General features: G+C 41.9%; 1 protein-coding gene across 1 annotated transcript; it reads right to left on the reverse strand.

The window, feature by feature from the left end:
• Positions 1-4559: 4559 nt before the first annotated feature.
• Positions 4560-15423, reverse strand: slc38a2 (solute carrier family 38 member 2). The gene is made up of 16 exons (XM_083935232.1): positions 15120-15423; positions 13741-13866; positions 13531-13612; positions 13330-13445; positions 11305-11378; positions 11116-11208; positions 10640-10715; positions 9169-9251; positions 8954-9012; positions 8634-8801; positions 8444-8523; positions 8232-8332; positions 7123-7247; positions 6884-7028; positions 6691-6788; positions 4560-6460 (listed from the first exon to the last, which is right to left on the reverse strand). The coding sequence occupies exons 2-16, from the start codon at positions 13863-13865 to the stop codon at positions 6344-6346; spliced, it is 1542 nt and encodes a 513-aa protein (XP_083791358.1). The 5' UTR covers position 13866; positions 15120-15423; the 3' UTR covers positions 4560-6343.
• Between the last annotated feature and the right edge of the window lie 8463 nt (positions 15424-23886).

Here is a 23886-nt window from a genome sequence, read left to right on the forward strand (position 1 = left end):
TTTGTTTGGAAGCATCTAACTTTGGATATGTTGCTAAGATAATAAAATGCCGTTTTGGAGATATGTGAAGCTATTCAGCATCTAAAATCACCCTGAGGTTTTTGACTTGCTCACAAGGTTTTATAATTAGGGGGGTTAACGGAGAGTGAATCTGGTGCCTCGAAGCCTTGAGGCCTGCTAGAAGAGTCGCTGTTTTGTTTCATTCAGTAGTAAGACATTTTAAGACATCCAATATGTCATATCAGCAGATATATAACTGTGTGTCATCAGCATATGAGTGGTATCAAATGCTGTACTGCTGAATGATGGACCCGAGTGGGAGCAAATTGAACAGCAGTGGTCCAAGAAGCGACCCTTGAGGGACTCCGTATGGGATGTTGACCATCAGCTTTAAAGTCACAAACAGAAACGGAACAATTTTCCAGTCAGATATGAAGTCAGTCCGTTAAGAACTGTGCCTCTAAGGCCTAAACAGAAGTGATGGCCAAATGAGGCTTCATGAACCTTTTTCTTTTTTCATACACTAGATGTAGCTCTCTGTTCTACAAAAGGTGATTCTTTAAAACAGCGCCATCTAACGGGGTCAACAAATGGAACTAATGCTGCCTTCATGTGCTATGGAAAAGATGGTCCTTTCCATTTGTGAAATGGTTGTGAATTACCTGTGCATTGTGTTCAAGTTCTTTTGTTGTCATCTGCATCAAACTGCCTCTTGACGGCTAGCTAGCATCTGCTCTGGGTAGGTAAACCAAACAATAACGGTATATCAAGTGTTAACACATGATATTGAAATTGTCTATGCCACAACGTTGTATGGGCTACAAAAACTATCCGCTAACAGCAGCAGAAAACATTTAATAGCGTGCAACATTCTAAGAGCTCCCCAGTGGAAATGCCCACATGAGGGGGTATTCATGTGCAATTTTCAGGTCGGCTTTTGGTATTTACCATGTTTTCCATAGGACGTGAAGGTTCCATAATGGTTCATGATATCAGTACTAATCTGTGTTCAAGGCACTGAAGAAGAATTATATGGTCAACTGTATCAAAGGCTGCACTTAGATCGAGAAGTACCAAAATAGAAGCTTTATGGCTGTCTGAGCTAATTTTGAGATTATTGCCGACTGTGCAGAGCAGTTTCTGTACTGTGGTTAACCCTGAAACCAAACTGGTAAACATCAAACAAGTCGTTGTATGACAGATACACATGCAATCGTTGATATACAACCTTTTCAAGAAGTTTCCAGAGGAATTGAAGGTTTGGTGTTGGTCTGTAGTTCCCAAAATCAAATGGTTCAAGAATATTCTATTTTTAAAACAATGGTGTTACAACAGCATTTTTGATGCTGCCTTCACGTGCTATGGAAAATATGGTCCTTTTCACTTGTAAACTGGAAATTACCAGTGCGTTGTGTTCAAGTGCGTTTGTTGTCGTAGTTAAATGAGACATGACGGACCCACAGATCCTGATCTGTTACTTGGGGAAAACCATTTTAAACTGCCTAATTCATCAGCTACAGCAAAAAGAGGATTTATTGAACACAAACGGTAAATAATATACTGTATTTTTTATAGATTATGAATGGTAGATTTTTTTAAAGAACAAAAGAGAAAGCTAATATTTCTGTTTTCACTACATAAGCTTGGGCTACCCTTATCTGAAGCACAAAATCTTCCCTGCCAGCTCAAAAACAGTGTTGTAAAAAAGTAGACTCTTGAGTTGCGCTCCGCCGTGTTGAAAAGGTCAAAGGTTATCTCTCATCCTGGCAACTTGTGTATCTAAATATTATGAGTATCCCAGTGGAAATTACCACGAGAGGGTATTCATGTGCAATTTCCATGTCGGATTTTGGAATTTACCAATTTTCCACAGGACGTAAAGGCTCCATGAGATCTGTAGGTAAAATTCCAGACAGAATAGGCTCTTTTCAGTGAAGACATTGTGACATGTCAGTAGGAAAAGCACAGGTGTAAATAATTAAATGGCTGATGGCTCAATTCTATGTAACTGTTTCAGCTCCAGGGTCCTGTTATTGTTCATGCTGGCTCGCTGTCAACAGAGCAGAGCCATCATTAATGTTATTACTTCCTGCTATGTGAAAAAGGCCTACAATAACTGTGTACTTTGTCCTGCCCAACAAAGCTAACACGACAGTTGGGGAGACGTCAAGCAGCTATTGTCTGTGTTTGCCCACACAGTCCTGAGAGTTGTAATCAGCCAGTCAAGTGAAAGCACCTGTGAAGGTTTACGTGGTTGTGCAGGGCCACTTTGAGCACCAGCAGAGTGGAAAAATGAGAAAGAATTAGCCAAATCAACAGTGATTACAGGTTTGTTGCTCTAAAAAAATCCTTCTAAATGGACCTTGTGTTGAGAAACGTGGTCACAATCTTTTGAGCTCAATTCCAGATTTAAATGTAAGAAGTTGTTCATGAGCTGAAAAGTTGTATATATTACTGGCATATCTTATCATATTGAAGTAGACTCTTTTTCTACACTATCTTATCATCGTTTTATAAATATTGTGGGATAAAAAGGTTAAATGAACTGGTCTCCAGCTGTGTAGTGTCCTGTTGACCACAAGGGGGCAGAAAAGTGATGTTCATCCCAAGAGTAAAAATCCATCCAATCCATTTTGATTCAACATTGAAGTCATGCTTGATACTATTCTGTTAGGCTGCACTTGAAGAATCCTGACGCCCCGACAATTATGACAGTGTCTTTCTTTATTTGTGGCAGTTACAGAGTAAATGTGTTAGAAAACTGTAGTCCAATCCTGCTCCTGGAGAGTAGCTGCCCTGCATGTTTTACACACACCGGATTCTAATAATCTGCTCGTTATCAATGAACTGAAGCTTGTCAGGGGTTTAATAAACATTAGAATCAGGTGTGTTAGAGTAGGGAGAACTTGACATTTCAAAGTCCCTGTTAATTGCATGATTGTACTGTATAAATCCTCTGATCGACTTCCAGATCAGTTTTTAACTTACGGCCTCATTAGCCGCATTCACAAACTCTGCTCAGACACAAAGAAGCTGACACAGGACAACAAGAACACCAAGGCCATGTCTCAAAAACTACTATTCATAGCTTTTAAAACATCATTTGTATTGTTTGACATTGATAAGGCCCCCAAGTGGCCTCTTTTGGGGCTGACAAGCATTCTGACAGCATTCTGACAGCATTCTGACCAGACATTTGAGGATCAGTCAGTTGTAATTCCATGTCCTTATAAACCACATTCACAAACTCTGGCACAAAGAAGAACACAGAAGACGACAAGAACACAGCTGTCATGTCTCAGTTGGAAGTTAATCACAGGTTTGTGTTCAGGGGCCAAAAAGGAAAGTTTGCATAACGCACAGATACCGGTTTTCTTGACAGTACTTCTGTACAGAACTTATGCTTTATGATCACTTTGTCCGTGGTATATTTAACTGTAATGATTTAACACTAATGTATAGGTTTATGGGTCAGCGCAGCCAGTCTTCCCTCAGAAGCTACTATGTATTTTATGACATAATTTGTATAGTTTGACATTTATAAGGCCCGTGGGTGGCCTCTTTTGGGAATGACTAGCATTCTGACAACAATGTGAGCAGACGTTTGAAGATCTGTCAGTGGTAACTCCTTTTTACGGTGGCCCTGGAGTGCAAATCACAACAACAAATAGAAAAACACAACTGCAAATCATAAAACACAACAGCAAATCATAAAGCACGACAGCAAATCATGAAATACGACAGCAAATCATAAAACAACAACAAATAAGAAAACACAAAAAAACAGGAACACACAACAACAAATAAGAAAACACAACAACAAAAAGTAAAACACACTAACAAATAGGAAAACACATGGAAGCTAACTTCTATGAGAAGTGGTAGGGCCTATCTATCAGCGGATCCTCCTGATTGGACGGACTGTCTGTCTTTTAATGGGAAATAAGAGCTCACTCATTAGCTTGCTGAATTGATTTCCTTCATTTGGCGCAGATGAAATTGATGTTTTGCCCTCGTTATGGGAAAAAATTGTCAGAGAGCCAACTGCCCGTCATATTTATGCCCAGCATCAGAATAATTCATAATAATAGGGAACGTATCTTGGGAAATAATTGTTTGTTTCAAAGCAGATGCTTTTCCATGTGTTTTTCACTTATCCTTCCTGTTAAAAGACAGCCAGTTCGTCCAATCAGGAGGATCCTCTGATAGATAGGCCCTACCTTTTCCTGAAGCAGTTAATGTCGTTGTTCTACGAGAGAATGAGAACATTCACAGGCTTAATGTCGTTGTCTTTTGTGATTTGTTGTGTTTTCTTATATACCATTGTTTGTTCCTATTTGTTGCTGTGTTTTGTGATTTGTTGTGTTTTCTATATGCCAATGTTTGTTCCTATTTGTTGTTGTGTTTTCCAATTTTTGTGTTTTATGATTTGCTGTTTTGATTTGCACATCAGGGCCACCATACTTTGTCCTCATAAATCACATTCAGAGACTCTCCTCGGACCAAAACAAGCTGACACAGGACACAAAAAGACCCGAACATGTTATAGATTATCTTTGATTTTTATTGGACATTATTTACAGGATATACATAGTGTTTCATTGAAACAAGAGTGTAACACTGGTGGGCTAAGCCCTCTTTGTTCCTGAGGTCAAGAGATGGATAACATACTCTCCAACCAAGATGTGCGTAAAGAACATTTTGCTGATCCAGGTTCGTCTTCTGGGGCCAAAAAGGAAACCAGGCTGCTGTCGCCGTATCAGTGGCTTCCACATGTAACACAGTTTTCACAGAATCAACACAGTAGGACAATTCAGTCAGTCTTAACAGAGATGAACAGTTGAAGCTCCAGTGTATTAGAGCCAATTCAATATCACAAATTCAACAGCTCGGGGTTTTTCGCTTTTGTTTTACAGCTCCAATGCATTATTGTAAAAAAAAAAAGAAAGTTCAAACAAAACAAAGCGTATATACAGTTGAAGTCAATAGATATATATACATATATATATACATACAATATTATATAAATATAGTAAAATAGATTAAATTACATTGATTTCACCGTCTTCCATAAATAGATGTTGGACAATAACAGTATGGTGATGTGTTCAGTTAGTGTTGGAAGCACAGTGCATCGTCAAATGACAGGTTCACGACATGATGGGGAACAAGTCCGCGTCAAGCTATCAGGTTCTTCATTGTGAAACATTTTGAAAGCAGAAAACTGCACAACCATACGCAAAAACCCTCAAAATATTGTGACAGACGCTCTCCTTAGCTTTCTTTGTTGTCGTTTGGTGACTTCTAGTTTTTAGGTTTTTTTTGCAAGTTTAACAGGAATATTACAACCACTGCATGTGGTCAAATTCAAAGTATTCTCCCAGAAAGAAAAACATTTTAAGTTTCCAAAACTGGAGGCTGAGAGGCCTCCAGGTCTCAAAGCAGTAGTGTCATCGCGTGCACGCACTATCCCAACAACATCTTCAGCAGGTTATAACGAGTAAATACAGTTTCCAGAGAGTCCTCATGTGAGATACTCTGCAGCTCCCAGTGTCTGGATTGAAAAGGCAAGTTCTGTTGACTTATATGGGGTTTTACAAGGAATGCTGACACTATAAGCAAGGTCACAAAGCCTTGGTACGCATACTGACAAGGTGTAACAGGCCTCGCCCGTGGAAACTGACATGTCTGGTTTTTTTTCTCCACAAGTGTGCTGAACAGTAAGTGCTTTTCAATTTACAAAGATGCTTTACAAATACATTTTTGGCAAAGGAAAAAAACAACAACAACAAATGTCGGAAGGAACTTAATCGTCCTTGAGGAGGATGAACTTTCAAGTCTGTTGCCTCTTGTCAATTTTCACATACTTTTCTCAGCAGGATTTGTTGTTGCCGAGCTCTGAGGTCACAGCCACACTTGCACACACATGACACCGTACCTGAGCGTAAGCTGCATTTTGAACTCTACGACTATGTCATCTCTGATTCGAGGCACCTTCAAATATTTGTTTTCAGCTGTACCATAACTACAAAGGAACATTAAAAATAAAAACGAGCGAAAAAAAGACAATGAAAAAAGTTACGATAAAAAGAGAAAAAACAAACAAACGAGTAAAACACCATCTTTGTGGCCTATAACGGCATACTGTACAAAGTTTGATACATTCTCTTGGAATGGCATGGTTTATCGCTCAGAAAGTCAAAGCCGAGCATCAAGTGAGTTCTTGTGTTTTTCTTCTTTTACAATAGGTTTTTTTTCGATCTTTGTTGGTTGCGCGGTCGTAGCGGCTCGGCGCCAAGGGCCTCCACTCTCCTCGGCGGGCTGCAGCAGGAGAGGTGGAGCTTTAGTGTCCGTCGCCGTGTGTGTCCGGACTGGCTGAGGCGTTGTGGATCCAGTCCAGGATGATGAGGCTCATGCTGCCGATCATGACCAAGAAGCCTAACAGCAGGAAGGCGCTGGCCTGGAGAGGAGGACAATTTCCCATTTAGCTAACATGTTCACCCAGGAAAAGCTTGGCAATTTGGGAAATCTGCTTATTCACTCTCTTGCCAAGACTTAGATGAGAAGATCGATATCTTTATCTTGGGTTTATGTTAACTTAGCATAAGGAATGCCGAAGAAACAGTCAGCACCCTAGAAAGCTTCTACGGATGGCTTTTGGTGATATTTATGTAAGAACTAACTCCTTACCCCGAGCTTTTGCACAGACTTCATGGACTCCTTCTTGACCAGTTTGATGTAGAAAGCCGAGGGCAGGATGAAGATGAGCATTGCAGCAGCAGAGGCGCCTGCATTAGGGGAGAGATTTGGCATTTTAGTCACGTTTCATATTAGAGACCTTTATGTTGCATTATCATACACATTGACACAAACGGACACCCACCGATGAAGCCAAAAATGTCCCTGATGGTGGGGACAAAAATGACGAGGGCGTTGGTGCTGGCCAGCAGGACCATAGTGATGATGGTGTGGCGAACCCAGCTGAAGTCCTTGGAGGCGCACAGGAGCTGGTTGACAGAGGTGCGGATCTATGCAGAGAAAGAAAAAAACAGGTTATCCAACACGACCCACTAAAATTTACTGCGGTAATAATACGATTATCTTGATCTCTTTGGCACTTACAGGGAAAAGCACCACGGGGACAGTGAGGGTGACAGCGGTCAGCACAGCCAGACGGACGATCAGCAGGAGCACATCAGATTTGTAGACCTTGGAGTAGGTGTGCAGCAGCTCAGGCTCCACATGCACTGTGTATAAAGACAGCAGAGACCCTTTAGACTTGAGGCAGGATTCATGCGACGCATTTATAAAGACATGTGGACAAAGGGTTCTGTAGTAGGAGATGCAGAAAAGTGATCCATGATACCTTTTAACTGTGAACTGCATCTGAATTTTGGATCAAAACACTTTTTTTTTTCTTTCTAGCTTTTCCTTTGTCTCTGCTGTACTTTATGTCAGGCGCTAATTGGAAAATGTTGGCATGCTAACACACGATAACCACCTGCTAAACACTAGCATTCAGCCTCAAACACAGCTGTGCCAAAATACAGCCTTAAAAGACAAGTTGGTTACATTTGGGAGAACATGTAAAGAAACAGTAAAATACTTCAAAAGGCTTCATTAGAGCGCAAAGGTTCAGTTAAAACACCAAACAATCAAACCGGTTGGAACAAACGTCACAGGGATTTCTCAATCTCAAACTGTGCACCACCCCGCATCAGAATTTGCCCCGTCATGACGGTTGAGGAAGTCTTTTGTCGCTATCGAGCTCTTGTATAACCTGTTCCAACTTGATGTTTCCAGGAACACTGCTGTACATGCACTCAGATGTTCCTGCCATAACAAACAGGACCCCAAACGTGGTGGCACATTGGCCAGCTGGGTTTCTTCACACTCTTACATAACAGGCCTTGAGTCCTGATGATTTTGTTCCAGGACGCATACTCTATTTAATTTGGACCTGGAAGCTTCATCTCTTAACTTTGGATGATTGATCCACTCTGACATTTAGTATCCGGGGACAACGACCACTTGTAAATCAACACTGGTTACGATTAACTCTTTGTTGCTTTCCAGTTATCTCTTACTGATGGCATGTTTTTGACACCATTGCCATAGATCTTTTTTTGGTTAAATTTCAGGTACGTCGCAGAATCAGCTACATGTCAAAATTGTTCCACACGCAGTCAGCATGTATAATTAAACATACACGTAAGAACAAAGAGACTCACCGTTGAAGGTCAGATATCCGAAGAGGGCGGCCAGCAGGTACATGATGAACATGGCGAGGAAGGACACGTTGGCAACGCCCTGCATCTTTTGGCGGGAGCGGCTGTTTGAGTGGGAGGAGAGGGGATGTTTCATTTAGACACCAGTTTTCTGTAAATGTGTGATAAACTCTTAAGGGTTAAAAAATACTAAGAAAGCAGCAGCGTGTACTCACTCTTTGAGCTCCTCGTACATGGGCAGGATGGCCGGGTGGCACACGAAAGCGAAGGTCAGGATGGGAACGGCGTACACGGTCTGAGAAAAAAAACCCAACAAATTCAACACTTACACCGAAATATTCTATATGCTTATTGTTTTGGCACAAATTTCAATCCTCAAGAGTTCTGCGTGTCAAAGATCTGTACCTGAGAGTTGAAGACAAAGTATTTCGGCGTGCAAGCGTCCTCGCTGTAGTCCACGGCGGTGGTGTTCAGGTGGGACAAGGTGGCGTTCAGCTTTTTGCTTAAGGTTTCGTTCAGATCGGTGACGTCCACGGGGAGAGGGCATGGGAGCTGGAACTTCTTGATAATCACCTGGACAACACAACATATTTAAGCTAAATTAGCTACTACTTTGGGCTGATGTAGAGTCCATCTTTAAATCCACCACTGTGAGAAACACATGAAAAATCTCAAACCAAATCTTGCGTGTGTAAAGAATGAGGTAACGGGCGGGCTTCACTCACCACGATCAGAAAGAACACCATGCAGAGCAGGGACAAACCACTGGTGTAACCAAGGTAACCTGGGGGGGAAGTAACAAAGACACATGAGCTACTGTTTCCTAAAGAGGTTTCTATTTTAAAGTTGCAGAATGACTTTAACTTGACTGGTGAACATTGTGAGACTTGCACACGTGTAAGTGCGTAAGAGCACACACACACACACACACACTGCTTACCCAAGTTCCTGAGAAGTGACAGGGGCAGGATAATAACGACTGTCACCAGCAGCACCAGGTAGTCACCGTTAGTGTACCATTCTCTGAAACACAACAAGTCAGCACAAGTGAGTGAAACCGTTCAAGTCACTGATTTACTTATCATTAGATGACTTTCATATTAAAGGGGCACTCCAGCATTATTTTTTTGGGGCATTTTTTCTTCCTGTTTTATTTAGATTTGATACAATTCACAAAATTCAGAACAGGCACGCTACTGTGTAATGTAAATGATAAACACTTCAACATTTATTTCCCCATCTAACGTTGGAACAACTTCAAAGCTTCAAATCATTTCACCCTGCATGGAACCAAAAAGGTTGGAATATTATATCTATATAATATGTCTTTATAGTGATCTTTTTCTCAGTGTTTCTAACGTGTGGATTTAGTCTTTGTTTCTATGTATAAAATACACATACTGTATAGCAGTAGCTTTTACCATACACACCCATCTTTTTCCAAGCTAATTAGCACTAAAATGGACTCCACTGTGCAGCAGACATCACATTAAATCCACTTTTCTGTCACAACTCTCTTTTACATCAGGCTGATCAAACTACTCCACTATCTGCTTGTCAGCTGACACGAGCTGGCCCTGCGCGGGATGACTGCAGCGCTCACAGAAATAGATTTAACAGAGCAACGCCGAGGAGGCGAACCACATCAATTTTTTAAAACTTGAAGCGAGGTCGCAGTGAGCTCATGCCGCGCTCTGTCTCGATGCGGCACCGGCTGCATCTTCTAAATGGGCTCATTGAAGGACTGAGGACCGTGCGTCCCTTTTTAAAACGTACCGCCCCTCCCTTCTCCTCTCCTCCAACAGAAGGACAAAGACGCTGCTTCCACTCCTCAGACACTCAAGACTTCAAAAACAACCGGCAGCCATTTTGCTTGATGTGCCACTTCACCTTGAGTGCCTCTCTTCTCTCTCTTGTTCCGCCTGGTTTTTTATGATGTTTTTGTCCCGGAACACACCGCTTTCTAACACTTCATGTCTTTCACCACCCTCCACCTAATCCTGAAGCTGCTAACAACCCCTTTGGGCTGTCTGTATTGACATTTTGGTAAATGGTTACGGCAGCAAAATATGAATCGCTATGAAAAAATCTATTCTGTCAAACAAAATGGATGACTTTTTTTTAATGTATCCATGTATTTTCTGCTGTTTTCATATGAAAACCAAACCAAAGACATACATATTGATAACTGTAAAGCCTTAAATGATAAAACCTATTAGGAATCTGAAAATGAAAGCCGCCCTGTGTGACCACTACTAGCGCTATGGAGCTATGTTTTGTAGCCTAAACATAACTTTTGCTTGTTCTAAAGAAACCTCAACAGGGCGCCTTTAAAGATCACCTTAAAGACACATTTGTTGTGAATTATCCGAATGTAGTCTGAGTTTGGGAGCTTTGGAATGGTCACTCACCCATTGCTGGTTCCAGTAAAGGACTGAATGACGATGGGCAGCTCGTATTTGACGATGTAGAGGTAGCTTGACATGGCTGTGAAGACAAAAACTGCAGTCAGTACACTTCCATGTAAAATAAGCCAGGTCATGCCCATGAGAGGAACTCCTCTACAAAAATAGTGAAGTCCAATATTTAGAGAGGGGCTGAGCTGTTCCGATGAGAAAAAAAAGTTCAACACATTCTTGCAAAATGACTCAAGTTTTTACTGGAAACTGCTCTGCGTTCCACAAACATACGCTGGTTTCTACTAGGTCAAGATATCTGTTTTCATTTTTTTCCCCCTTCCATGCAGCTAGTTTAGACACAGAGGGGCAGTGTTGTAGCTCGTGGAATAAACACAGGGTGGCTAAATAAAGTAAATTAGTTCAATCATAGTTACAGACACTTGTAAAAATAAGATTCTTTTGCTTTTAAAAAAGCCACCGTCTCTCACCTCCGATGTTCTGCATGGTGATGGAGCAGGAAGCGGCCAGTTTCCCCGGCATCCCGAAGGCTTTGTAACCCAGCTGCTCGTACACCAGTGCGCCTATTGAAGAGGGAAATACACAAAGACAGGAAGATTTAGCAAAAACACCTAGAGAAGACAGAATAATTGGAGACCTGACTCGTCTGATGTACTCACCCCCTTCGTTGGCTGTCTTCAGCAGCAAGTGGACAGAATACAAGGAGAAGATGGCGACGGCCACAAGGAGAATCCTGTGAACAGACAAGAGGGATCTTTAGCTGAATGTTGACTCCCAGCCAAGACGGAAATTACAAGGAAAAACGGCAAAATCAATGACAAACTGGTCCTGATCAATGCTGAAGTAATTGGCTCTGCTCTAGAATGAGCACTTGTATTGAACCCCTGACGTTAAAAGTCATTTCAATGACAAATGTATTTTGGTGGATGCGGTAAACAAACACATTGACATTGAGCTAATAGGAAGGGCAGAAGTTGTCTTACACAGATGTTCTTATCTTGTAATGACTCAAGCCTGCCTGCAGAACAAGACACTTTCACAACATTCAGCTTGTTTCAAGAACTCGAGACAATGCTCTTCATTTCAAGAAAATACATCAAAGAGTGGCCAGTGGATGATTGTTAGTGTCATCACTCCGATCATTCAGTCCCTGATGTGACGAAAACCTGCTTTTTCTCACACATTGTGACCTTGACCTTGGCAGCATTGGTCTGCAGGCCCTCTGAAGTCACCAGCAGCATCAGCAGGGTTGCAAAGGACGAAAGGTTCCCCTGTACGGGATCCTCTCAGCACCCTTGGGCCGCTGCAGAGCAAGCAATATGTGCCCGGGTATTAATAGTCCCGGTGAAAATTAATCTCCAGGCCATTTCAGGACCGGTGCTATAAAGTCGTGCCCGTTCAGCTGCTTTGAGCATGGTTCATATCTTATCGCTTAATGCCAGCTATTTAACAAATATATACTTTGGATGACCTTTTATGGGGAATAAATTTGTTCTGTTCGAGATTACTTAACCTTTTGTAACAATTCTGCTGACGAGAAGAGCCCCAGACAGCATTTCGAAATGCAAACAGTTAAGCTATCTCCCAGTGATAACAAGGTTTTTTGTAATCCCCAGCTTCCTGCAGATGCGATTGGTCAGCTGCTGACTGACGGTGAACCATGTTCTATTCAAGATCTGCTGCGAGCGAACGTTGGCTCGTTGGCTCGTTGGCTCGTTGGCTCGTTGGCCCGTTTACATAACTCAGGCCCAAATGCGGTGGGATTAGCTCAGATAAGCTGCTTCTGCTGCCGCTCCCTGCGTTTGTAAATTACCATTTGGTGTTATCCAAAGTCATCTGTTCACCTACGTTGAGTACATATATTCATATTCTGACAGAGTTACAGAAAAAAATACACTTTACTGCTCTTTTTTTAGCTGCCTCCTAATTGCTTCAGCTTGTGTCTCAGATACAGTAAGCTGATTGGGAGTCAGTGCTGACTGTGTGGCTGTAAAACCTGCTTCTCTAGATGGTTTTTCTTAAGTGAGTTCAAGGAAAAGTGTTGTTATTATTGGTGTTTTTTCCTCAGGAAACTGGGCCCAGGAATGCAGACACTTTTAAGAACTGATGCACTAACGAAACATGAAGGAATCCAGATGACACCTAAATTGGAAACAGCTCAAAATTCTTCAGATATGCTGCATAAGTGATGGCCAGTGTGTGGACATTGTGATCTCAAATCTTCTTGAATAACCAATAGGGGGAGCCCTCTCTAAAAAAAAAACCCTAATTTGCCTCGAAGGGAACTTTCCTTTTTCCTCATTAAAAATGAACACTCTCTCCACAGTTGTATCTAATACAAACATGATAGCGAGTACTTGGCGATGAGCATTTGTAAACATTCGACCTGTGTAATCTACGGCTCAGGGTCGAGCAGCTGCAGAGCAAACACACACACACACACACACACACACACACACACACACACACACACACACACACACACACACACACACACACACACACACACCTGGTGGGAAAAAAGCCATGCAGAGGCTCAGTGTACATCATGAACTGCAACTTTGACGCAACAGACATAACATAACTGTTCCTGTTCGCTACAGCTGGATCCAGATTAGAAAACACCCTCCCTTTCGCCGTTAAGAAAGCGTGGAAAAGAATCTAAATAACAGAAAAAAACTTACACAAATAGTGCGATGCCAGTGTTGGCCATAGCGTAGGACAGACCCAGGATGCCACTGCCCATGATGGCGTTGCCCAGGTTGAAGACGGACATGCCAAAGGAAGCATTGCCCTGGTGCTGTGGGAGAATAAAAGGTTCACAGTTAGGAAATTGGGACAAAATGATGATGATGAACGTGTTGGTGGATTGGAGGAGCTCTTACATATTCCGTCTCATACTTCTTCTTGCCCAGGTTGTGTTCAGGGAGGAAGTTTTGACTCTCTGCCTCTATGTCAGAGTATTGGCTTTAAAAGAGAATAAACAGGAGACTTTAGAGAAAACAATTCCTAAGTGTACAGGATGTAAAGTTTCAAATAAGGCGTAATTTTTCCAGTATTGTGTATGTTGACAGATATTTTACAGCCAGTCTCACCCGCCAAGTGGGACCTTCTTGGGACAATCCTGGTAAGTGTACTCGTTGCTGTTGGAGCTGCAGCTGTCGTCTTCGGGGGAGATGTTGAAACGGCTCATTTCAGTTTTGGCAGTGGGTTGTTTCATGCTGTCCATTTCAGAGCAGAAAAAAAGAGCACATTTTTTTATTGTTATGTTTCATTTTTTACGCAAATGTGCTCGGTGCGCCACCTTTTTTTTATTTATTTATTTATTTGTTTTATTTCTAGCTGTGCGCGTTCACGCTCCCGTTAGAATAATCAGTATAGCGAGCAGGCGCGCCCCGCAGCCCACCTCATGAATCTCCGATCATGTGACTTTTCTTTGGAGGGCGGAGGGAGAGGGGGGGGGGGGGCAGTGGGGGGTGACGCACCGGCAGTGGAAAAATACCAGACCGGCATCCGACTTCAGCCGACAGCTCAGCCTCGATGTACACTGAATACAATGAATGACAAAAACCCGCAGTCCTCGCCGCTGACTTTGCGCACATTTCCCTCCGAAATAATTTGGAAAGAGGAAAGAAAACAGGGTGTGTCCGCCTCTGTACCCTCACACACATCAGTCTTCTGACATTTATAAACCAGAGTGAGGTGACAATAAGGTAAAGGTAAAGCATGTGGATATAAGAAAGGTGACATTAATATAATAATATACATCATATTTGTCTGTTGAATGAACAGTGCGCACATGTAGAGCTACACAGAGCGCAAAAGGCGTAACCCCCAGATCCATTTAATAACATTATTTCCATGACCGGCTGTGATGGAAACAATGGCACGTGTTGTCTCTTTATGGGCATGGCTCTCCATTTTGCGCAGAGGCTCGCGCTCTGATCCATAGTCGGTTTATGAGCCTTTTGAGATGACTCTCAGAGGCAGCTGCACATTGTTTCCTTTACACTCAGCTTCTGTTTAATTGGCAGTGTGGCAGTAACAGTCCTGTGCCACCTCTAGACACGAGCCCAGCACTGCAGCATCACTGTCACACTGCTTCATTATTTATTTATTTACTTGGGTCAGGGCTGACCTGGTAAGAAATGACGCCCCGGGCCTCTTAGAAATAACATTTCTGTCTCGTTAGAAACAGATCACACTGCTTATATGACAACAAATAGTCTAATGTTGACTAATTAGCCCCAAAACAGCTGGAAACGCCTCCACCTTTCATTAAACGAGATTCAAAATACAGACAAAATAGGGATATTGAGGTGATTATTTCAATAATAAACCGCAAAGTTTTGTCACCTAAAAGCTTAAAATCATCTTTCAAACACTGAGCCGTCTACATCCGGTGATTTTCTGACAGACAGACAGACAGACACACAGTCGGTAAATAATGATGAGGGGATGCCGGCATTCTTACCTTGTGGAGATGTGGCAGGATGCCTGTAAAATCCTTTAGGTAAAAAAAGAAACAGCAAATGTCCGGACGATTTCTTCACAAAAGCCGCCTGATCCTTGAGTGTATTTATATTGAATATGAATAAATTAAAAAAATGAAGGGATAGACCTATTACAGACAAGATCTGATTCAAAACACTAGCTGAAACAGTTCAAGTGGAGGCAGTATTAAAATACACTGAGAATAAATGGACGCGTCAAATGATAGGAATTTAGTTTTAAGTCTAATTAAACCAAATTCCCAGAGATGCGGTGCGCTCGAAGAGAAAACCTTGTTCTGCTGGAGGAGGGGTGGGGACTCACCCTTTTATAAAGATGAGCATTGCATCAGCCCGGACCTACAGGGGAGGAGGGAGGAGGGAGGAGGGGGGAGAAAGAGAGAGAGGGAGGGGGAGGGGGAGGAGGAGGAGTGGCCTGGGTAGGAGGAGGAGACTTTTTACGCACAGCAGTGACGTGCTTTTGTGTACAAACAGAGCAATGACCCAGAGACTCTCCCCTGGAGAACCACAGGAACCCTCGAGTATAGTTTACAAGATGGAAGACCAAGTAATGGATATAAATACTACATCACTTCGATTTTTATAGTAGTATTAAAATGTTAATAGTTGTGTGATGAGTATAGGAAAACCAAAAGTCACCGTATGATAATTAAAGGATAAAGTCTGGAGTTATTGACTGTTAATCCCGTACTCCTTCATCCAAACCTGCAATGTTTTTCCTTTGTTCATTTCATTTTAAACTGGCTCTTCTTTAACACTATTCATTATTTGAAAGGGATTTTTTTTCAGTGTAGAAACAGTGTGTATGTGAGGTGACCCACAGGGTCGTGGATGTGTCACTGCAGATCAGGAATGAGTGGAGCTTCAAAGCAGACCTCCCTGTCTGAAGGAGATTACGCAGACACACACACACACACACACACACACACACACACACACACACACACACACACACACACACACACACACATACATACACACACACAGACACACAGGCACACACACACATACACAAACACACTGTCATGTGACAGCGGCCATCCTGATCCTCATTTACACTGCCGACTCTCCTTGTCACTCAGGTGTGTGTGTGTGTGTGTGTGTGTGTGTGTGTGTGTGTGTGTGTGTGTGCGGTCAGTTTATTATTAACGCTGGGATGACTAGGAACAGAACAGAACAGAAGAGTCTGTTAACCATCAGTCTCACCTTTGATTCCACAGATGTCATAAATGTGACACTTCCATTAATACTACAACTCATACTACAGCGTATTACTGCTGCTGGTCCTTATTCTGATAGTGAAACTCTGTCGTATCACCACAAACACCCTCTGCTACGATTCTGCTAGACTGTTAAATAATACTGCTGAAACACAAATACTGCTGTTTGAACTTATGCTAGCTTCTACTACTATTAGTACTGCTACTTGCACTACTACAAGTAGCACTTCAAGTAATGTACTACTTCTAGTACTTTTACTACTACTACTACCTTTACTCATACTACTGGTAAATTTGTACCATTACTACCTCATATATCTGTACTACTACTGCTACTACTATTACATTTAGTCATACTACTTTAGGAGTTATAATACTACTACTACTTGCACTACTAAATGTAGTTCTTCTAGAAAGTACTACCTCTAGTACTTGAAGTACTATTAAATATTGCACCTGTCTGTACTACTACTACTACTACTACTACTACTACTACTACTACTACTACTGTTACTATCACCACTGCCTCTAGTAATTATACTACTACTACTACTACATTTACTCATATGCATTCTAGTATTTGTAATACTAATAGTATTTGCACTACTACATGTAGTATTTATAGAAAAGTACTACCTCTAGTACTTGAACTACTATTAAATCTTGTGTATGTTATATTACTACTACTACTGCTACTACCTCTACTAGTACTACTGATAGTAATTGTACTACTATGTCTACTCCCTATACTAAAACTACTTCTAGTACTTGTACTATTACTATCTTTATTACCTGTAGCACTACTACTCCTACTATTGCCTTAACTCTTTTGCCCCTACCTGTTCATGCAGAGACTCATTTCACCTCGCTGGGATGACATTGTTCATTTTGTAAACAAATGAAATCGTTTATTTACAAAAGACATACAGAATAGGTTTTGTGATTGTATAACTTTTTGTTTCAATTTATTTTTAATATTTTATTTCCGTAGTGTAAAATGTCCACAGTAGCAGAAACGTATCTGTGTTTACATTGCCGGGGTAACATATGGAGTGATGTCTGCGTTGGTGGCGTTGCACGGTGTTCAGAAAAGAGGGATTTTGTTAAGGGAAGTGAAGAGGGATCAGGGAGCATTGTTTATGTACACAATGGTACAAAACGCAGCTCCACAGTTCAGCTCAAGGAGTGAAGAATGAGTAATAAGGAAGAGTTACACATAATAGGCTAAATGACAGTTGAGTGTGTGAGGCCGCTGTCAATAAAGGCATCGTTCTTCTGACGCATCGTGCAACATCATTATGTGTACACTCTGAACTGCTCCACACACCTTTTTGTCTTGGTGATCTTGTGACACAAGTTGAAATTACACACTGCAGAGAATTAATGGCTTTTCATGATGACAAGTCGCATTTGGGAAGATAAACAGTCCCACAAAGTTGCACTGTTGACATATTGTATTGTCTTACAGAAAATACATATCTAATAACATCCTGCCCTGTTTTTGTAAAGGCAAAGAATTTCCCCTTTATTATTTTTCAATGAGGAAGATTCAAAACAAAACCGGAAAAGCTAGTTCCAGAAATTGGTGGAGAATAAACCGTGTTTTTTATCATGTCGCAACTGTTTCTCAGGTGTTGTGCAAGGAGCTCTCTGGTCTAAGTTACATTTATTTGTATAACGCTTTTCAGAGACATAAGTCACAAAGTGAACAATTTTACAACATACTAGAAAGGAATCATAGGAGATGAAGAGACCGTCCAAGCCATCTGTTTAAAGGCGCACAATAATTCATTGCATTCTCTCATTGGTTCTCTGTGTAAGGTTCAGGTTCCTTGTTGATAGCGACACCCGCGGCTGTTAGGTGAACTGCATTCAGCAGCCTGTTGCTCGCACTTAGTAGGCGTAAGTGAGTATCGGCCAAAAAAATGAGACTGAACGTGATTGACTGGCAGAATGCTATCAAATGGATTCCAATCATATGTAGAATACGACGCTCGCTGCTTGCAAATCACTCCATCAGTCGAGCAACCGAGAGCAGTGGCAAGCAAGCTAAGGTTGGATTTGCCATTGGTTGCTTCATAACATCTGTTAATAAAGTAATGTACAAACGACAAAGCAAACCAGAGCAGCCCTGGGAGTCTGGATGTATTAGCTGACATTCCCCACTCAAGGCAGTCATTTGCTAACCTGACTCTCGCCTTTATTCATTTCCTTCCACTCATCCATCTAGGATTGCTGCATAAGAGAGGTGTTTGAGAATGCCTCATCAAAAATCCTTGTATATGACTGGATAAACTTGTCCGTCATCTTTATTGACGTGCTACGTCAACCACTCACATCGAAACCACTACTAGCGGAGCCATTTGGTAGATCAAGCTTTTGCCAAACCTGGTCAGGAGAAGAGCGAAAACATAATTTCCACCAACAAAAGCCTTCAGAGCCGTTCTCTGGTGTTCTTTTAAAGAAGAAATATTCGCTAAATTGGACAACAAGGATGAAATAGCAGCATCGATGTTGACGCCTGCTTCCTCGATGTTGTCGGAATCAACACCAGGAATCAAACAGTTGCTTCTCTGCTACGTCACATCTCTAAAAATCCTGCCCAGCGGTCTTGACTGGCTAAACCGATTTTCAATTTTCCCGAAATCCCTCTGCTCTGGAGCAATCCCAGATGGATGAGTGGAGCTAGGCAGAAGCATGCGGAACGAAATTCATCTGGCGAGGGTCAGGTTAGTATTTTGACTCCCCACCTAATCAACAAACTAGTTGCTGCTGTTAGAGAGGACAGCCCCCAACCCTAGGTCAATCTGCAGAGTATACTATCTATTACTAATATACTATAATGGAAACCCAGCATGTGTGGCCTTTTGTAGTGCATACGTGTGGTTTGCTGACGACTCCATTTCTAAGCTAATGTTAGCTAAATTTGCACACTGTTGACTGAAGGTTAGCTGAATAGAGGCAAGGGACTTGGGAGTGCACAAAACCTCACATCCTTTGGATTTTCCCTCAAAAAGCATTTTTCATTAAAAATCATGGCATGCAGTTGGTGCAGTGCCCAGATGTAGGAATAAGATGCACTTTCATGGTTTTCAACATTACAAAAAAAGAAATGCTATGTATGTAAACTCACATGCATCTCATTGCATTCTCAAACTTTCCAAAATAGTGTGCAGGTGAATGCAGGTATTATTGACTCAGGGCACTTGTAAACTGAGGGAAGAAGAGCTGATAACACTCTTGGACACGCACACATTTCCACACACCCAGTGTTAAGAAATTAATAATTCAAAAGGCGACACATTCGTGAGTGAAAGGACACTTCTGTTGGTTCTCTCACTCACTGTTCCTCATAATCTCTCTGTCGCACACACACAAACATACACATTGTACATTCCTCTGCCCTCAGTCACACGAGTACGTCTGTGTGGGGCTCTCTCTGTGTACGAGCCTTTGTTTGGGGCTTTAGCTCGACCCAGCAGATCTAAGACGGATCAGGAAACTGGAGCGGGGGCAAGGGGTGCAGGAGGGGACATGGTCTGAACACCCTGTTACTCCCATCCACATGCATATTAAGCAGGACAATACATTTGCTATGATGTGGTCCAGGGAGCGGTGCTTTGTCAGACAGGTGAGGGAGGGAGGGGTCAGAAAAGTCAACAAAGGTGAAAAATAATGAATGGAAAGTGAAACAAGACGGCTAACACCAAAACTACTCCTCCCGCTAGTGCCACTATACCTCCAGTCCTTTTAGCACATCCATTACTACAACTCTGCTGTTTCTATTGGACCAGGCCCACTATAATACTTAACAAAACTTCTGCTGCTGCCTCACATAGTGCTGACTTTGTCATGCGATGCCTCGCAAGAACATTAAGAGCAGATTCTGAGAAGTTTAAGAAACAAGGCTCTCACTGTAACGGCATCGGCACCGAGACTCTACCGTCGCAGAAATGAGCCGCCTCTGTCTGGCGCTGTCTTGGTCCATAACAATGCCACGCACTAAACTTGTATGGGTGTGTGTTGAGGCTTGGCTGAAAACAAATGCAGGGGGAATGTGTCCACACACACCTTTGCAGAGATGACTTGCCTTTTTTTATTTTTTTTTTTACAGGCTTTTTGTTTTGCATCCTGTTATATCGAGATTGAGAAACCACAGAGGTTTCATATGAAACGGAAATGACAAGAGAAGGTTACGTCTTTTGTTTTTAAAAATGTCCTTATTACAATTGTGCAGTTTGTTCAATCTCTGTTGTCCTCACCAAAATATCTTGCATCCTGAAAGTACAAGTGGCCCTTTCCAGAAGAAGTGAAAGGTCACTGCACCAGAAAACAACACCAAACACAGCACCAAACAAAACAGATTAGTCATAATGAAGAGACGTGTGAGATGTAATTGTCAATTGTTCCTCGTGCTTGGATAGCTGAGTGCTAAAGGAAACACATAAACTATCAATGACATAAACAAGACTTGTTTAACTTGGAAATACTACAGGTCACCTAAATCTGATCTTACAATGATGTTTTTATATGTGCACGTGACTTTTGTTTTTAAAGGAAGTGTTGGGAAATAAACTAATTTGCTTCCTTGTAAGTCTCTTATGTCTGTTGGTTGTAGCTTCATAGCATATGGACATGAGGATGGTGTTTTTTTTATTTTATCTAACTCTTATTAAAAGCATTGCATCCCAAAATGTTGAAGTTTTGCTTTAATTATTCACTTAAAACCTGTCAATGCTTCGAATTAAATAAAGCAAAGTGTGGTGGTTGCGGTGTTACCGTGGGAGCCTGTAGACAACAGGGAGGGGTTGATATGTTGGGTGACATCAGACTATAGATTTAGATGTTTGCTTGAGTGTGAATATTTACCTCCAGAAGACGGCAGAGAAAGTTGAGGCCTCCTAGAACAGGATCCGCAACATTTGCATGTGTGACCTCAGGCTGGTAGAACTTGTTTGAGGTTTGTTGTGGTTCCTGGTGACTTCTTTCCCCCTTCATTATTTTTAATTAATACATACAGCTTGAATTCCCAGCATAGCTCCACCCTGAGCAGAGGTCTAATCATCTCAAGGTGAAAACACCTGTGTCATTACACAATATATATACAAACTAAGCTAAATGTGTATTAACTACACTTTGATGTTCAAGTTGGGAAGAAGTGAATAAGACCTTTTACCTGAGGGCCTCGCATTTTAGTGCTCTGTTGTTGTGCGCTACGCACATTTTGCCACAGGAAAGAAAATACGTTCGGTGGTAAATGCTAAAGCTGTGCAGTGCCTTCAAGGCTTCCGTTGCTCTGACAGCAGTGTCAACAGAGGAAGGCCGTTCAGCTCATTGTGGTTTTACAGCTAGAAACTTTAATATTTGGGTCACTCAATGTTGCAACAACCAGCGGTTTGGAGGATAACAGCTCTAATAAACCCACAGTGAACTACCTGCTCAGCACCTAAACACAAACAGACACGGTCAGCAGCCACCCAATGCACGTAATGGAGTATTTAACAAATGACCAGAGCTACAAAGAGAGTAAATATTGGACTTACATTCGTCATGTGGACAGAAACATGACTCCAAATACATAAAGAGGTTGCTCTGGATGTGTAAATAGGAAACTGTTTGCTAACACATTGGCCATAACTTTAAAAGCATGGATGAATAAAGAGAACTGGATCCAGTGTTTGAGGGCCCCGTTCAATTAAGTCCAAAAACGTCAACTGCTTGCTCATTATGGTGCCAATAGACCTTCCAGTTTAGTGCTTTAGAGCTTTAATGGGGATTAAATGATCTAATCATGCAGCTCTTTTAGAATTTCTAAATGTTTTTGGACCAAATGGATCAAACTCTGAAGGTGAAATTAGTCATTTTGAGGGGGTTGTGACGCTCCAATAAATGTATCTGCTGAATTACAGATGCCCACCGTATAAGTCAATGGTAAATGTGTTTTTGGGCCCAATATTATATGTGACAGAAGTTTTAATTCCACTGTTTGGCCACTACGCCAAATTGGCTTCAAAGCCCAGCGCACTTCCACCACTTCCTGGGGGTTAAAAGCCAGAAGCACATTGGAGTAATTAGTCTTCAGGATTTTTTTGCCAGCAAGGTTTTGTTTTACCCTAACCACCATATTTTCCTCAAATTTACCAAGTAGTTTTGTTGCTTAAACCTAAGAAGATCTCTGACAAAATGTGTAACTATCTTACATCTCGTAGATGCAGTAAAAGTTTATATCAATCACATGTCTCATTGGAAGAGACATAAATCTGCAATGATAGTATCCAACCCTGACCCCAGAAGCTAATCGCCTCCTCAGTAGCCGACGATTTTCTCATGTAAATCCATTGCCCACTGCCCAAATGAATACCTCTCACTACATCATATTTTAATGTGCCAGTCTCCCACCAAGCCCCCCCTCCTGCATTTGGACCAGATCGCTAACACCTCCCCCCCAGCCTATACATATTAACTTTTCATTTTACCTGACTTTACAGCGGGGATTTTCATGCTCCTCAACCTTACTTACCCCATCCCCACTGTGAGTGTTCCTGGAACTGTTCACCTCTAAGGAGGATCTTTATTACTATATAGACGAACAACTTTTTTTTCCCCCTGAGGAAGAGATCTCATGATCTGCCTTGCTTTATTAGGAAAATAAAGGTCGTTGGGTTTCTCTCTGCTGGCTCTAGGTGTGAACAGAAATGCGAGGATATGTAGGGGTCAAATGTGTCAGGGGCAACCGGGTTATTTCCTCTACGGGAGAAGAGTAATGAATAATCTGGGATGGAGGCACTGGTGTTCTTAGAGAAAAAATACCTTCCTTTGTTCCTTTGGAGCCAACAAATAGGGACCTTTCCGTCGCTAATGATTTTACTGACATCAGAAGAAAGACATTTGCATTGGAAAACTTTTTTATCTTACATTCCTTGTTTTGCAGGTGTATGGGTCTGCCTCTCTCTGTGTGTGTGTGTGTGTGTGTGTGTGTGTCCTTTTCATGATGAGCATCGGGTGCGTGAATGCAACCGCCATTTGACGCTGGCGACACAATGGAGGCTGGTGGCCATCAGACTGAAAAACAAACAAGTCGCTAAAGAGGAAGTGAGTTATCTTTTGGAAACCTTGTCGTCTCTCTCTCTTTCCCCCTCTCTCTCTCTCTCTCTCTCTCACACTCGCACACACGGCAGAGGCATAGTTGATCCTGATCGGACGTGAGGCCTGCGACAGGATCAGGGTCACTACGTAAACACTCCTTAGCTAAACACGACCTCCTAACACAGTGGGAAAACTAACATGGTCTAACAACCATCGCTGGTTTCTCTGCAGTTCGGACTGAGCTCCAGTGGATTTGCCTTAAATGTTACAATTACAGTTTCATTTCCCAGACCGAGTCCTATGCCTTCAGCCCCTTCATTATTCACAGAAACTTTGCGCAATGAAACTGGTGCCAGCGATTCGTTTTTTTTATATTCTACCAAACTTTTGCACCAGAAACATATCAAAGTCCCTTTGATGCACT

The sequence above is a fragment of the Echiichthys vipera genome, assembly GCF_963691815.1.
Source record: "Echiichthys vipera genome assembly, chromosome: 20".
Taxonomy (NCBI): Eukaryota; Metazoa; Chordata; class Actinopteri; order Perciformes; family Trachinidae; genus Echiichthys; species Echiichthys vipera.